This window comes from Bos javanicus, chromosome 18, assembly GCF_032452875.1.
Source record: "Bos javanicus breed banteng chromosome 18, ARS-OSU_banteng_1.0, whole genome shotgun sequence".
NCBI classification, from domain to species: domain Eukaryota; kingdom Metazoa; phylum Chordata; class Mammalia; order Artiodactyla; family Bovidae; genus Bos; species Bos javanicus.
This window is the reverse complement of record NC_083885.1, coordinates 8,861,668-8,876,668: the sequence shown is the minus strand read 5'-3', so window position 1 is coordinate 8,876,668 and position 15,001 is coordinate 8,861,668. Positions and strand designations below refer to the sequence as shown.

The following is a 15,001-nucleotide window of genomic DNA, read 5'->3' as shown; positions in this document are numbered from 1 at the left end:
CTGTGCCACCCTGTCATGACAGGAGATGAAAGGGACCCATAGACAAGTGGGGTGGCCTGCCCTCAGATCACCCAGCTAGTAATACAAGAGCACAGTTCAGAGCACAACCGGCTCAAAATCCCTGAGGCCTGAGTCGTTTTGATAAGGTTTGCTTTTAGCTGTTCTCACTCAAGTACAGCTTGCAACATAACACAGGTATTTGCTTTGCAATTTCTTAAGAGGACAGCTGGCCAGAAAAGACTTTCAGGCCTCTCAATCATAAAGATTTTTCACCTGCCCTTTGTCCCATCAATCAGTCATCTCTCCCTTCCTTCAATCCTTGGTTAAATATTTATCAAACTGCCTTGCCGAGATTTAGGTTAAAGAGCTATCCTATTCTGTGGGAGGGATGAGAAACGAACTTGCTTACAGGGCAGGGGTAAATGTCCTCCCGGGTAGGTTGTGGTCAAATCTGGAAGTCGTGACCTACTGGGCTTATCCGCCCAGGAGCTATCGTGTGTGATAGGAAGCGGCAGAATGAAATGCCAGGTAGTGTCACAGTCAGGCGTGCTGATGCCAGCAGTGGGCAAGATGAAAAGCCACAGGGGCACACAGAGCCAGCCTCTTCATGGTGGACGGCCTTTGAGTCTCTTACTCTACTACACGCCAGGTTCAAGGCTGATGCTTAAATCCATGTCATTTCATTCCATCTCACCATGGCCCTAAGAAGGAACAATCATTTTTATCCCCTTTGTAAAATGCACGAGCTGCAGCTCAGATTCAGGACTTTGTCCTGGGTCACTCCACTGTCAGCAGGAAAGACAGGATCAAAACCTATGCAGTTTATCCCCACTCAGCTTCCTGGCTTTCTCTCCTTTTTGAAACCTGATTCTATCTATATAGCTACATGCTGCCTCACTTGTTCTTTCTATTTCTTGTTGCTTTCTTTGGAGAGGAGGAGATGTAGGAGGGAAGGGTGTATCCGTAATGCGATCGACTCTTGTGTGCATCTCCTGGAGAAGTCTTTAAAGAAGCAATGTTTCTGCCCTGCCCCAATCCTGGAACTTCCTGTCTACTGACTGTCTTTACACCTGGATATGGGGGCGAGGCTAAAGCTTGCAGATTAATAGGCAGAGGAACATGGTAGAGGTGATCCTTTGGGAAAAGTCTCTGACATGATGTTAACACAAGATCCCTCCTGAATCAGTGGGAGAGGCAGTGACTTGGTGCATCAGAACATGGGGCCAAAGTTCAATTCCAGTTCTAGCTGCAGGGCTGGTTATATAACTGTTATGAAACTTGATTTTCACAACTGCAAAAGGAGGATACTAATAGTTTGCGGGGTTGTTGGGATCATATATCTGATGGCATCCCCAAAATGTCTAAAACCCAATAGTTGTTTGTGTAATTGCTAAGTCATGTCTGACTCTGACCCCATGGACTACAGCCTGCCAAGTTCCTCTGTCCATGGCATTTTCCAGGCAAGAATGCTGGAGTAGGTTGCCATTTCCTTCTCCATAATGCCTAATGGATGCTTCCTAATAATTATTAACATCTGTTAGATGTCTACTATATGCCACGCACCACTCTAAGTACTTTAACATCAGTTCTATTGGTCACAACTGTCCATCTTCCAACCACTCTTTGATTCTGACCCTCTTGCCTCCCTCTTATAAGGATTCTTGTAACCACATCAGACCCACCTAGATAACTCAGGATGATCTCTGCCTTTCAGATCCTTAACTCAATCATACCTACAAAGTCCCTTTTGCCAGGTAAGGTCACATAATTCAGGTTCAGGGAATCATGGCATGGATATATTTGAGAGATCATTATTCTCTACCAGACCAGTTGTCTATTCACAGTATCGTGAGACACTGTCTTTGGGGTTACTTGCTATGCAGCTTTGAATAAATGGAACAGAGTTATCAGTTCCAGCTTAGCTCCTCCTGGCTGATGCAAACTTCCATGATAAATCTACATGATATTCTTGTCATGCAGAGGGTGGCCAAGGTGCCAAGCTCAAGACAACCTAAAGGGTCAGGGCAGCCAGGAGCTCCCGGGAGAACTTTGGAGAACACTTATTAGTGACTGGCTCTCTCTCTCTCTCTTCATACCTCCATCTTCAAAATGAGAAAAAGACCAGCATGTACTTCCATATAAGTACATTTTCCAAAATTACTATTGCATTAGCTTTGCCAAGAGACTCATCGTCAAGCTGTCATCATCTTGGATGTTAATTTCTGTGGATTAGTAGTAGGCTATATAGTGTCTTTTACACATCCTGTGACTTTTCTGATTCTTGTGTTACAGTCTAGCCTCTTTTCTCCTTGCTTAAAATCTCTTCCATTGTTCTGCAAAACACTCATCAGCAAAGTGCAAGGAATTCTGCTGAATTCCTCTGCTCCTCATCGATAAGGTAAACTGTATGTATGGTTTAAGATCTTTGGCTCCTGTCTTCTTACAAACGCCTGCGCTGTCAAAGACATATGCTTCCTGTCTGCCCTGATTTCGTGCTATTGTTCTAACAACTTTATAAAATACCCTGGGTGACTTCTGAGTCCTGTAAATGAACCCACTGCTGGATTTTCCCTGAAACATAAGAATTTGGAGCTGGGTGTGATGAAGGAAGACTCCACGCATCCTGGTGGATGGAGTGAGAGGCTCCGGTGAGTGACTGGCTAAGAGCAAAGGAGAGAAAGGCACAGGGATAAACAAACCAAAGAAAGCTCAAAGCTCTGAAACCTAAGACCAGGAGATGAACAGAAAGAAGTTAAGAGAGCAAACTTTTGAGTTGCTAGTAGCAAGTTTAGCTTCAAACATGTTGACTTGATGATGATGGTAAAATAATGGAATGGAAATAATTAAGGCTAGGTGTAAAGGTTTTGCATGTCTAGTGGTGAGAATAGGAGTGAGATGTGTGATTTAATACTCAAAAATTTTCCTCTAATGGAAACATGTGATAAGTGAAATTGTTAGTTGCTCAGTCATGTCCGACTCTTTGCGACCCCAAGGACTGTATCCCACCAGTCTCCTCTGTCCCATGGAATTCTCCAGGCAAGAATACTGGAGTGGGTTGCTATTCCCTTCTCCAGGGGATCTTTCCAATCCAAGAGTCAAACCAGGGTCTCCTGCATTGCAGACATATTCTTTACTGCCTGAGCCACCAGGGAAACCCAAACATGTGACAAGTCAGTTCAAAGTCTTGGCTTAAGGACTTCCCTGGTGGTCTAGAGGTTACGACTCTGTGCCTCCAATGCAGGGTGTGCAGGTTTGATCTCTGGCCAGGGAACTAAGACCCTACATGCCGTGTGGCATGGCCTTTTTTTTTTTTTTTTAAGGCTTAGAAAAGTTTTAGAGGCCAAGTTGAAGATGTATGAATGGACATCCTCGTAGTATAAATTCATCACTTGTCTATTCATTCATCCATGTTTCCATTCCTTTGCACCCTTGCATTTTTCCATTTATTAATTGAGCTTTTACTTCCTGCCAGACACTGGGCCCATAACAGATAGTGTGCATATTAGTGAAATGTAAAATAAAATCTTATGAACGAATGAGCAGCTCAAAGTTGAGAACAGAGGAAGAGAAAAACTTCCTTGTCACTGTGTCAGGCAAAAGGCAATGACAGGTCATTTCAGTAAATATTTGTTGAATGAATGAGGCAAAGGAGCATGTGAGACTTCTAGAAGTACCAGACTGAGAAAATTGAAGTTTTTGCAGAGGTCAAAAATGTAAAGGCTAAATTCAGAAGAAAGATAAGGGTGAAGTACTGCCAATGTGTTTTCTCAGGATTGGTTTGCTTTAGCAAAAAAATTGGAAATATTTTGGGGTTCTCATAAAAGTTAAAATACAACACTCATTGCTCTTAACCAACTTAGACCTCTCTCTCTCCATCCTTTCCCCTCCTCCCTCCCTCTTTCCCTTCCTTCTTTCCTTCCTTCCTTGCAACCAGCAGTGTTAATGTTGAAAGTGTTAGTTACTCAGTCGTGTCCAACTCTGCGACCCCATGGACTGTAGCCTGCCAGGCTCCTCTGTCCATGGAATTCTCCAGGCAAGAATACTGGAGCGGGTTGCCATTCCCTTCTCCTGGGGATCTTCCTGACCCAGGGATTGTGCCTGGGTCTCCCGCATTGCAGGCAGATTCTTTACTGTCTGAGCCACCAGGGAAAGTAGCAATGTTAGCAACACACTCAAATAGCTGTAAAATTCAAGGAAGTTGCTAAGTTAGAGCCAGGGAAGAAAATATCAGGGACAATATTAATTATCTAAAAAATACAAAAAAACAAAAAACCTTCCCCCTTGAAACGTAAAGAAACCCAAATCAGATGAACAAATAGATGGACTTTTATTTAAAAAAAAAATCTTACTCAGAGCCAACTGAGCCAACAGTGAAGATTGGCATTCCTCTACGCAAAGACAGGATCCTGGAGTTTAGAGCCCATCCTCTAGGCTTCCCACTTACCCACACAGTGACTTCCCCCAACAACCCCCTGGACACCACTCAAAGCCTACTAAGGTTCTGAGGAACCCCAGTTTGTAGGTTTATCATATATGGCCTTTACTATGCTGAGGTAGGTTCCTACTATGCCCATGTTTTGAAGAATTTTAATCACAAATCGGTGCTAAATTTTGTCAAAGTCTTTTTCTGCATCTATTGAGATTATCACATGGTTTTTATCTTTCAATTTGTTAATATGGTGTATCACATTGATTGATTTGCATATATTGAGGAATCTTTGCATCCCTGGGATAAACCCAACTTGATCATGGGGAATGAGCTTTTTGATGTGTTGCTGAAATCTGTTTGCTAAAATTTTGTTTAAGATTTTTGCATCTATGTTCATAAGTGATATTGGCCTGTAGTTTTCTTTTTTTGTGTTGTCTTTGTCTGGTTTTGGTATCAAGAACCCCAGTTTGGAAATATCTATTCTAGGAGAAAGAATTTGAGATCACCTGCATGAGCAATTTTTTATGGAAGGGAGATGTTAAACCCTTGACTTGTTAGCTATCTGCCCTTTGAAATGGAGAGAGATGAGCCATCAAATGTCACACCCTGTCCCAACTATCTTGAGATTGCAAAACAGTGAGAATAATGTTATGGAAAATGCTAGTTGTTAGCCAACAGAGATACGGATCACTGACAGTGCCAGAAGAGTGAAGACATGTGCCTACTCATTGTCCAAGGAAGGACAGAGGGTGCAGACGCTGGGAGGCTGGAAAACACAGGTCCTCTGTCACGCTGATGTGAACTGTATGCAGGGATTCCTGGCCAAATCTAGGAAGCTTGTGCATTAGCAGTCATGCTGTGAGGATATGTGAGAACCCTAAATTCCCAATAATGAACAGATGAGTTAGGAGATAGGTAAGAGTCAGTACAAGAAAGCTTTTGTACTAAGATCAAAGGCAAACACAGGATTTGACTAATCTTCACCCAGCCCTCCATGAGAGTCTTGTTTTCTTGTTCAGCCCACAAAGAATGCTACGAGCTGCATCTTGCAGGACTGGCACCCACGACCTTGTGGGGGAAAGGCAAGCTCACCTGCCATGCTGCTGATATTCACCAGCCTCCCCTTGGATTTTCTAAGAAGAGGCAGAAACACCTTCGTGACTTCCACAGCCCCGAAGAAGTTCACGGCCATGCATCGTTTGTATTCGGTCATGGGAATGAGTTCCCCATCGGTTGGTAAGCCAAGGACTCCGGCGTTGTTGATCACAGCCCACAGTCCTGAGGACAGAAAGGAACAACTCTGAGATCGGGCAATACCAAGAGAGTGGGATGATTCTTAATCCTTCAAGCTCCTAAGTCAAAAGGACCCATTTGAGACTTGAGATCTGGGCAAGAGATCACTTCAACTCTCACACCTTTGTCTTGGGACTTCCCTGGAGGCCCAGTGGTTGAGACCTCACCTTCCAATGCAAGGTGGGTGTGGGTTCAATCCTTTCTTAGGGAACTAAGATCCCACATGCCTCATGGCCCAAGCCAAAACATAAAACAGAAGCAATACTGTATCAAATTCAATTAAGAGTTTAAATATGGCCCACATTAAAAAAAAAAAAAAGTCTTGAAAAGGAAAAAACCTTACTCTCCTTGAATACTTTTGAAAGATTAAGAAATGGTTTTATGGAGGTATATTCTTTTGCCTCAAAGTTTATTCCAAATCTGCCTCGTGTTTCTCCCTCAAAGGAGTATGTGGAGACAGAATGATGTCTCTAGGACATGCAGATTTAAGACAACGTGTCTTACATGCAGTGCAACAAAATAAGATTCTGTCTTCCCTTTGACTGGAAAAGTTCCCCTAGTACAAGGAAACAGGAAAACCAGAGCAGAAATGCCAAGAGCTAAGAAGACTGCAGAGTCCTTGAGCTCTGCTCCCTTCCCCAGCCAGCCTGATCCCCTGACTGACCGGAATCACAAGGAGAGCTTGTTCACTCACAGGTGCCTAGGATCCAGCTCCAGAGAAACTGATTGGGGATGTCTGGGGTGTGAGGCCTGACAATGTGCATCTCTAGCAGGTTCCCAGGTGATGCTGACACTACAGGCCTGGACCTCACTTGGAGAACCACTGTCCACAACTGGTGATTTTTCAGCCTTGACTGCACATTAAAATCATCTGGGGAGCTTTTTAAAACCCTGACACCCAGGCCATACCGCAGCCAATTAGATCAGCAACTGTGGGGTAGTAAAGAAAGAGGATCTCGGCATTAGCCATTTTTTAAATTCCCTACATAGATGATTCCAGTGTACAACCAAGCTTCGGAGTCATTGCCCTAAATGGCAGAAGAGTGGTAATACAGAAGCTCCATGTGCTTTGTGGGGAGGAGGGTGTGGAGCACAAGTGAGTCACCTGGGAGGAACAGAGGCGACAGGATCTGGGGCATGTTCAGCTAGATAGACCTGAAGCAGATTCTCTGAGTTCCCTGAGCCACTGCAGGGTTCAGACCAATGGTTCTCAAGGTGTGGTCCAGACCAGCAGCAGTAATTGGGAACTTGTTAGACATGCAAATACTGGAGCCCCATCTCAGACCTGCTGGCTCAGACACTGACGATCAGAAATTACTGTTGAAGCTCAGCATTGTGACATGGCGTGCCCAAGTGTGAGATGCACGCCCACGTGTGAGAACCACTGGGATATAGAGGAGCAGAATGAGCCTCCATGCTCGGAGAGGCACAGAAACGGCAGTAGACACCAACCCTAACTTCAAAGAGGCAAGTAGCAGCCAACCTGCATGAGGACTGGACAGAGTCTCAGCAGAGTCCAGCACGAAGCACTGGCCATCAAAGATGTAATGGCCCGTCCCTAGGAATTTAGGATGCCACCCTGGGGAAATGAGAGAAAGCTCCAAACGACTGACATGGTTTTTGCCACATGGCTCAAGATAGAAATTGAGTTGACTTATGGAAAATCAAGTTACATTTCTTGCACAGCTGAGTTGGTGGTCTGACATTTACAGGCAGTAATAACTGGGAGCGGTAAGTGAGAGGATGCCTGGCATGCAGTAAGGGCTCTACAGCTATTAGGAGGCTGGTGATAGGAGAGGATGCCTTCAGCTAATCCCTCCAAGTGATGGTTTTAATTGCCTCAGCCTGATGCATACCTTTGACCAGTCAAACATACAGGTGGCAGCTTGAGAATGCCCTATGACATGGACCGCCAAACGTATCCTGTAAAAGGCTGGATAGTAAAAGCTTTAACATTCAAGTCCTACTCACTGAACTCTGCCATTACAGTGTGAGCAGCCACAGACAATCTGTAAATGAACAGGAGTGGCTACGTTCCAATAAAACAATAGGGACATTGACATTTGTATCCCATATAACTTTCGTGTGTCCAAAAAAATCTTATTCTGATTTCTTTTAACCATTTAAAAATATAAACACCATCCTGAGCTCACAGGATATGCAAAAACAGGTGGCAGATTTATATAATAATCTATATATCTTTATAAAATACTCTTTAAATGACAAAGTTAAAGAGATAGACGTGAGTCTGGGTGAACTCTGGGAGTTGGTGATGGACAGGGAGGCCTGGCGTGCTGCAATTCATGGGGTTGCAAAGAGTCGGACACGACTGAGCGACTGAACTGAACTGAACTGAAAGAGATAGAGAGCAGGTTAAGGATGAGAATATGGCTCTTCAGAGGTAACGTGATGGGTCCGGTGGTGATGAAACAGTTCTGTATTTTGAGTGGGATGATATTGCACAAAACTACACATTATGAAATTGCAAGCAAGCGCACACACACACACACACACACATGCACCTGCATGTATAGCTGATGAAATCTGAATGAACTCTGGGGATTACACCAGGGCCAATTTCCTGGTTTTGATATTGTACTACAGTTATGCAAGATATTAACACTGGGGGAGGCTTGGCAAAGAGTGAATCTACTATTTTTCAAAATAAAATAGTTAAGAAAAAAAAGGCAGGGCCACATCTTGCCAACTCCTGCCATAGAATTCTAATCTGGCCAATAAACCTATTATACCCGTAGGGCTTCATAATAGTTTTTTTTTAATTAATATTAATAACGAACAAAGGGATTCCCTATGGCTCACGTTAAAAGAATCCACCTGCAATGCAAGAGACACAGGAGACACAGGTTCAATCCCTGGGTCAGAAAGATTCACCTGGAGCAGGGTGCAGCAACCCACTGCAGTATTCCCACCTGGAGAATCCCACACACAAAGGAATCTGCCAGGCGATAGTCCATAGGGGTTACAAAGGGTCAGACACGATTGAGTACACAGACACCAGGCAATAATGAACACACAGGCAATAATGAACAATATGTTCATGCTAATTTTAAAATCTGCTATGTAGGGACACCGCACAGTTGCTGGCCCTCTTACAGGAGCTGAGGTTTTCTGGTTTATCCACGTGGCCCGGAGGGTTCTTTAGCAAACATCCTTCTTTGTGATTTTAAATGAACCTGTTCTACCGCTCCACTTTCTGTTTGACTTGAGAGGCTGAAGTCGAGAGAGACCGCGAGAACAGGAAATTCTGTATTGGTGTTGAATTGGTATATTGGTAACTCTGCCTCAGTAAGGACTGTTCTCCAGAATGCAGGCCCCCAAACAGCATGTAAAGTGTTTTCCAAATGCTCACACCTTGGAAAGCGTAGTGATTGGATCCTTTCATCCCAGGACACTGGCACTGTTATTAGCATTTCAAGAAGTACTACTTTATCATTCATTGTGGCCAATACTGTCCCGCTGGGCCTCTCTAGATGGTGTATATTGAATGTCTCCTAACAAGACACCATCAAGTCAATAAAAGGGACAGCAAAAGACAAGGCCAGGAAAATTACCTTTCTAGAAAACAACTATATTCGTTTCTTTTTTCTGGGTAGATCAGCTGTGAAGAGGACATAAGGAGGAAGTCCTTGAGGCCTTCATGGAAAACCCCCAAGTGAAGCCATAACGGGAGAAAGCGAAGCTAATTAAGAGAGGCTGGATCCTGATGACATTGCTTGAGTGCCTGGATCCAGACATGCCTGAAACCAACGGGTCTTTTTAGTTATGTAAGCACAATGCATTCCCTTTACGCAAAGAGCTGACTCATTTGAAAAGATCCTGATGTTGGGAAAGATTGAAGGCAGGAGGAAAAGGGGACGACAGAGGATGAGATGTTTGGATGGCATCACTGACTCAATGGACATGAGTTTGGCAAACTCTGAGAGTTGGTGATGGACAGGGAGGCCTGGCATGCTGCGGTTCATGGGGTCACAGGGAGTCAGAAAGGACTGAGTGACTGAACTGAACTATGAATCTTTCTTAACATCTGAACTGAACTATGCTTTAGCAGTTTTGAATTGGTTATGTCACTTGTATCTGAAAGAATCCTGATGGAAACATAGTTTTGGTTCTTAAGAAACCCTGTGGTGAGGAGTGGGAGATGGACATATTTGTATAATAATGCAGTAATGAGGGTGTATGCAAGGGGTAAAGAGTGAATTTCCAGAAGAGGAAGTGAATGATGTAGCCTGGATTACTGTTACATTTGAGCTAGATCTCCTGTAGAGTGTGTGGTTGGACAAAGGCAAAAGTCTAGAGAAATGAAGTGGAGGCAAGAGGGAAGTTTGGGTAAGAGGAAGCTGAAGGTACAAAGTCATGAACTAGAACATTCTATTCTGGAAACCATTCATCATTTACTGAGTGGAACAGCAGATATTGCAGATGAAGGTTTTGGCAAGGGCTATTCTCCTGAAAGGTCTTAGAATCCCTGTGAAGGTGTTTGATGGTGAATGGAGGACCACAGAACTGTTCAGTGAGACAAAGCATATGCCTGGCTCATAGGAGGAGCCCAAGACATGGAGGCTCAGTTTATCAAAGGAGATGGATGATACTCTAAGATGTGCACATTGTAAAGACCACTCTCCATCTGGAAAGCAATGGGGAAGGAAATCCGATTACAAACAGAGCTCAGGTGGGAGATGAGGGTCCCAGTTAAACCATAGCTCCCCAGGGATAATAGGAAGGGGCGGGATGATAAAGATCTAGGACATAGAATTGACAGGACTCAGGACCAACAGGATGCAGAAATCAAGGGTAAGCTGCAGGCCTAAGTGAACCCAGCTTGTTTGGCTTGAATGACTGATTAGGTGGCAGTGCCTGGGCTTCCCTCGTGGCTCAGACAGTAAAGAATTCACCTGCAGAATACCTGGGTTTGATCCCTGGATTGGGAAGATCCCCTGGAGGAGGGCATGGCAACCCACTCCAGTATTCTTGCCTGGAGAATCCCCCTAGACAGAGGAGACTGGCCGGCTACAGTCCATGGGGTCACAGAGTCAGACATGACTGAGCAACTAAGCGCAGCCAGTGTCTGAGCCAGCGCCTCCGTCGTCGGATGCAGGAGGGGAAACTGATTTGCAGACTAGAAGCAGAGGAAAAAATAATGAGGTCCTTTTTTGACAAATTGAGGCGGGATATCTGGTAACCAGTTGTATATGCCTATAGGTCCTGATGTTGAAAAGAGGGCTATGTTGTTAACGCAGATTCAGAAATTACTGGATTAAATGGCAGTGTTTCTCAGCTCTGGCAGAATATTAGCATTGCTGGAGGAGCTTTGAAATATGCTAATACTGGGACCCCCAAATGGGATCTTCTTTATAGTGGACCTTCCCAGCAAAAGGAGAGCACCAGTACCAGCCTCGCTGTGAAGATCTGCTGAGTTACTGTCTGTAGATACCGATTTAATCTGCTAGGGAAAAGTCCCCAGGCTGTGTGGGAATCACAGACGTGTGACCTGTGCTTCAGAAAGATCTCAAGCTTGGTTTAATTTTCCACTGGCATTACCTTAACATTGTAAACATTTTGTAAACAAGGGGCCCCACATAAAGTTGCAATTTTGCACTGCATCCCCTAAATTACATAGCCCATCCTGGGTTCACACATAGGTATTTTAAGACACTTCCCAGGTGAAAATTCCTGGTGTAGGAAGGGAAACAGGATAGCCCAGGAAACTTGGAGTGGGGTCTGGGGACAGAGCCCTCAGTAACACTCACACTTAGGGGACTGGCATGGTGGGCAGAGGAAGGAGGTTCATATAAGAGAAGCAGAAAGAATGATCAGAGAACTTAGAGGGCAAGATGTGGCTGGAGACCCCCAAAGCCCAAGGAGGGGAGGGTAATCAACACATCCAAACACTGCAGAGAAGTTAAGAGCTTGGTGTTCAAGATAATACAGACTGATCCCCGTGGCTAGACCATTTAGGGAGATGTGTCAAGAAGTGAAAACTGGGCAGCAGGGTTCCAAAGAGCCTGGCTGTGAAGGGAGAGGAAGAGAAAGGCAGGGGCTAAGAAAGACAGCCATTATGAAGCTGCTGCTGCTACTGCTAAGTCGCTTCAGTCGTGTCCGACTCTGTGCAACCCCAGAGATGGCAGCCCACCAGGCTCCCCAGTCCCTGGGATTCTCCAGGCAAGAACACTGGAGTGGGTTGCCATTGCCTTCTCCATTATGAAGCTACTTCAAGTCTAATACATGTTAGTATCAGTAAGAGGAAAGACATGTGGAGGGGCAGCAAGTAACAGGAGAGTGACTGAGGAGAGGTTGGAGGGAATGAGATGGAGAATTCTGTAAGTTCTGAGGAAGGACCATGCCTGACTCCTTCCCAATGTCTTCATATCTGCAAGAGGTCCCAGCAAGGGGCAGGGGCTCAGTGCAGGTGTCTCCAGATGCCATCTGAGACTAGAGGGAAGTGGTAATTAGAGGCTAGAACCAGTGCTGGTCATTTGCAAGGAGGATGGAGGGCAGTCGAGGGCACAGGTAGCTGAAGGCAGTACCTTTGTTCTGCAGCTTCTCCTTCACTTTGCTGTAGGCCGCTTTTATCTCCTGCGTGTTGGTGATGTTCAGCTGGAGCACAGAGAGATTCTTGGAGCAGGTTCTTCGTAATTCCTCTGCTCCAGACCCCTGTTCATCCAGAACTCCGGCAAATACAGTGAAGCCCAGCTCGTCCAGATACTTGGCCAAACCATGGCCAAACCCAGAATCACAACCTGCAAGGGGCCAAAGCAATACAAAATGGGCTCAGACTAAAATGGCAGGAGAAATTATTGAAGAAAAACTCACTGCATGCTGTTTATGATGGTCCATGTTCTGTGTAGAGAGTGGGTCTTGAGGAAGTTTTCTCCTTTGCTAAGTGGAAAATGGGCAGAGAAGCCACAACAGACAAATTTCTCTTTATTAAAAAAAAGGAGATGAGGAAGAATTTGAGGTGGGGACATAAATGGAAAGAGAAATGCTGATGAAGGGAAGGGGTCCAGGTGGTCAAAGAATGTAGCAGAGAAAAAGACATCTGACAGAAGCTTTTTCACTCATCTCTACGTGTAGTGTTTGCTGTAATAACCTCCATACAGTCTTCAGTAAAATTTTCATTACAAACTAACAAGTTGGAGTTGGTTTTTCTTTTTAAAGCTATAACAAAATGTCAGGTCCTGCTTCAAAGTGGACCGAGGACAATAGAAGGGGCTACCTACAGGGTCCAATTCCTTATGAATTATGAAAGATGAAGACTCCTAGCCACCTGCCCTTCTCACCTCCTTGAAAGCTTGCCCCTAGCCATGGCCTTCTCCCAAACCACTGAACCCTGGGAAGACGCCTGCAACAGAAACCAGATAGAAATCCCTAAGGGCATTGCTTTGTGAAACCAGAGGATAAGATCATATGCAAAACATATGTCTAATCTCAGAATTTTTTTTTTCACTAATCAGAAACGGTCCATTCCTGTAAATGCTAGAAGGAATTTGGCCCGTGTGCTTCAGAGAACACAAATACACAGTTACTTTTTCCAATCCAAATTGCTTGCTTGCTTTAGTTGGATCCTTTAAGGTAACTTTTTGGGTATTAGTTCTAGAAGGTATTGTAGGTCTTGATAGAACTGTTGAACTTCAGCTTCTTCAGCATTACTGGTTGGGGCATAGACTTAGATTACCATGATATTGAATGGTTTGCCTTGGAAACCAACAGAGATCATTCTGTCATTTTTGAGATTGCATCCAAGTACTGCATTTCGGACTCTTCTGTTGACTACAATGGCTACTCCATTTCTTCTAAGGGATTCTTGCCCACAGTAATAGATATAATGGTCATCTGAGTTATAGTCATCAAAAAAAGATGTCCTTTTCATTATAGGGTACTGGAATGCAAAAGTAGGAAGTCAAGAAACACCTGGAGTAATGGGCAAATTTGGCCTTGGAGTACAAAACGAAGCAGGTCAAAGGCTAACACAATTTTGTCAAGAGAATCCACTGGTAATATCAAACACCCTCTTCCAACAACACAAGAGAAGACTCTACAGATGGACATCACCAGATGGTCAATACTGAAATCAAATTGATATTCTTTGCAGCCAAAGATGGAGATGCTCTATACAGTCAGCAAAAATAAGACCGGGAGCTGACTGGATCAGATCATGAATTCCTTATTGCAAACTTCAGACTTAAATTGAAGAAAGTAGGGAAAACCACTAGACCATTCAGGTATGATCTAAATCACATCCCTTACAATTACACAGTGGAAGTGAGAAATAGATTCAAGGGATTAGATCTGATAGACAGAATGCCTGAAGAACTATGGACAGAGGGTCATGACATTGTACAGGAGGCAGTGATCAAGACTATCCCCAAGAAAAAGAAATGCAAAAAGACAAAATGGTTGTCTGTGGAGGCCTTACAGACAGCTGAGAAAAGAAGAGAAGCTAAAAGCAAAGAAGAAAAGGAAAGATATACCCATTTGAATGCAGAGTTCCAAAGAATAGCAAGGAGAGATAAGAAAGCTTTCCTCAGTGATCAATGCAAAGAAATAGAGAAAAATAATAGAATGGGAAAGACTAGAGATTTTTTCAGAAAAATTAGAGATGCCAAGGGGACACTTCATGCAAAGATGGGCACAATAAAGGACAGAAATGGTATGGACCTAACATAAGCAGAAGATATTAAGAAGAGGTGGCAAGAATATACAGAACTACACAAAAAAGATCTTCACTACCCAGGTAATCACAATGGTGTGATCACTCACCTAGAGCCAGACATCCTGGAATGTGAAGTTAAGTGGGCCTTACTTTGTAGTGAAGCATCACTACAAACAAAGCTAGTGGAGGTGATGGAATTCCAGTTGAGCTATTTCAAATCCTGAAAGATGATGCTGTGAAAGCATTGCACTCAACATGCCAGCAAATTTGGAAAACTCAGCAGTGGCCACAGGACTGGAAAAGGTCAGTTTTCATTCCAATCCCAAAGAAAGGCAATGCCAAAGAATGCTCAAACTACCACACAATTGCACTCATCTCACATGCTAGTAAAATAATGCTCAAAATTCTCCAAGCCAGGCTTCAGCAATACATGAACTGTGAACTTCCAGATGTTCAAGCTGGATTTAGAAAAGGCAGAGGAACCAAAGATCAAATTTCCAACATCTGTTGGATCATAGAAAAAGCAAGAGAGTTCCAGAAAACCATCTACTTCTGCTTTATTGACTACACCAAAGTCTTTGTGTGGATCACAACAAACTGTGGAAAAT

General features: G+C 44.0%; 1 protein-coding gene across 1 annotated transcript in view; it reads right to left on the bottom strand.

The window, feature by feature from the left end:
• The window catches only part of HSD17B2 (hydroxysteroid 17-beta dehydrogenase 2), a 90,857-nt gene that overhangs the window by 17,966 nt on the left and 57,890 nt on the right, over positions 1-15,001 (bottom strand). The window contains exons 2-3 of the mRNA XM_061386850.1: positions 12,268-12,480; positions 5,522-5,707 (exon numbers count right to left, since the gene is read on the bottom strand). Coding sequence (XP_061242834.1) covers positions 5,522-5,707; positions 12,268-12,480 — 399 coding nt within the window. The remainder of the gene's footprint in view (positions 1-5,521; positions 5,708-12,267; positions 12,481-15,001) is intronic.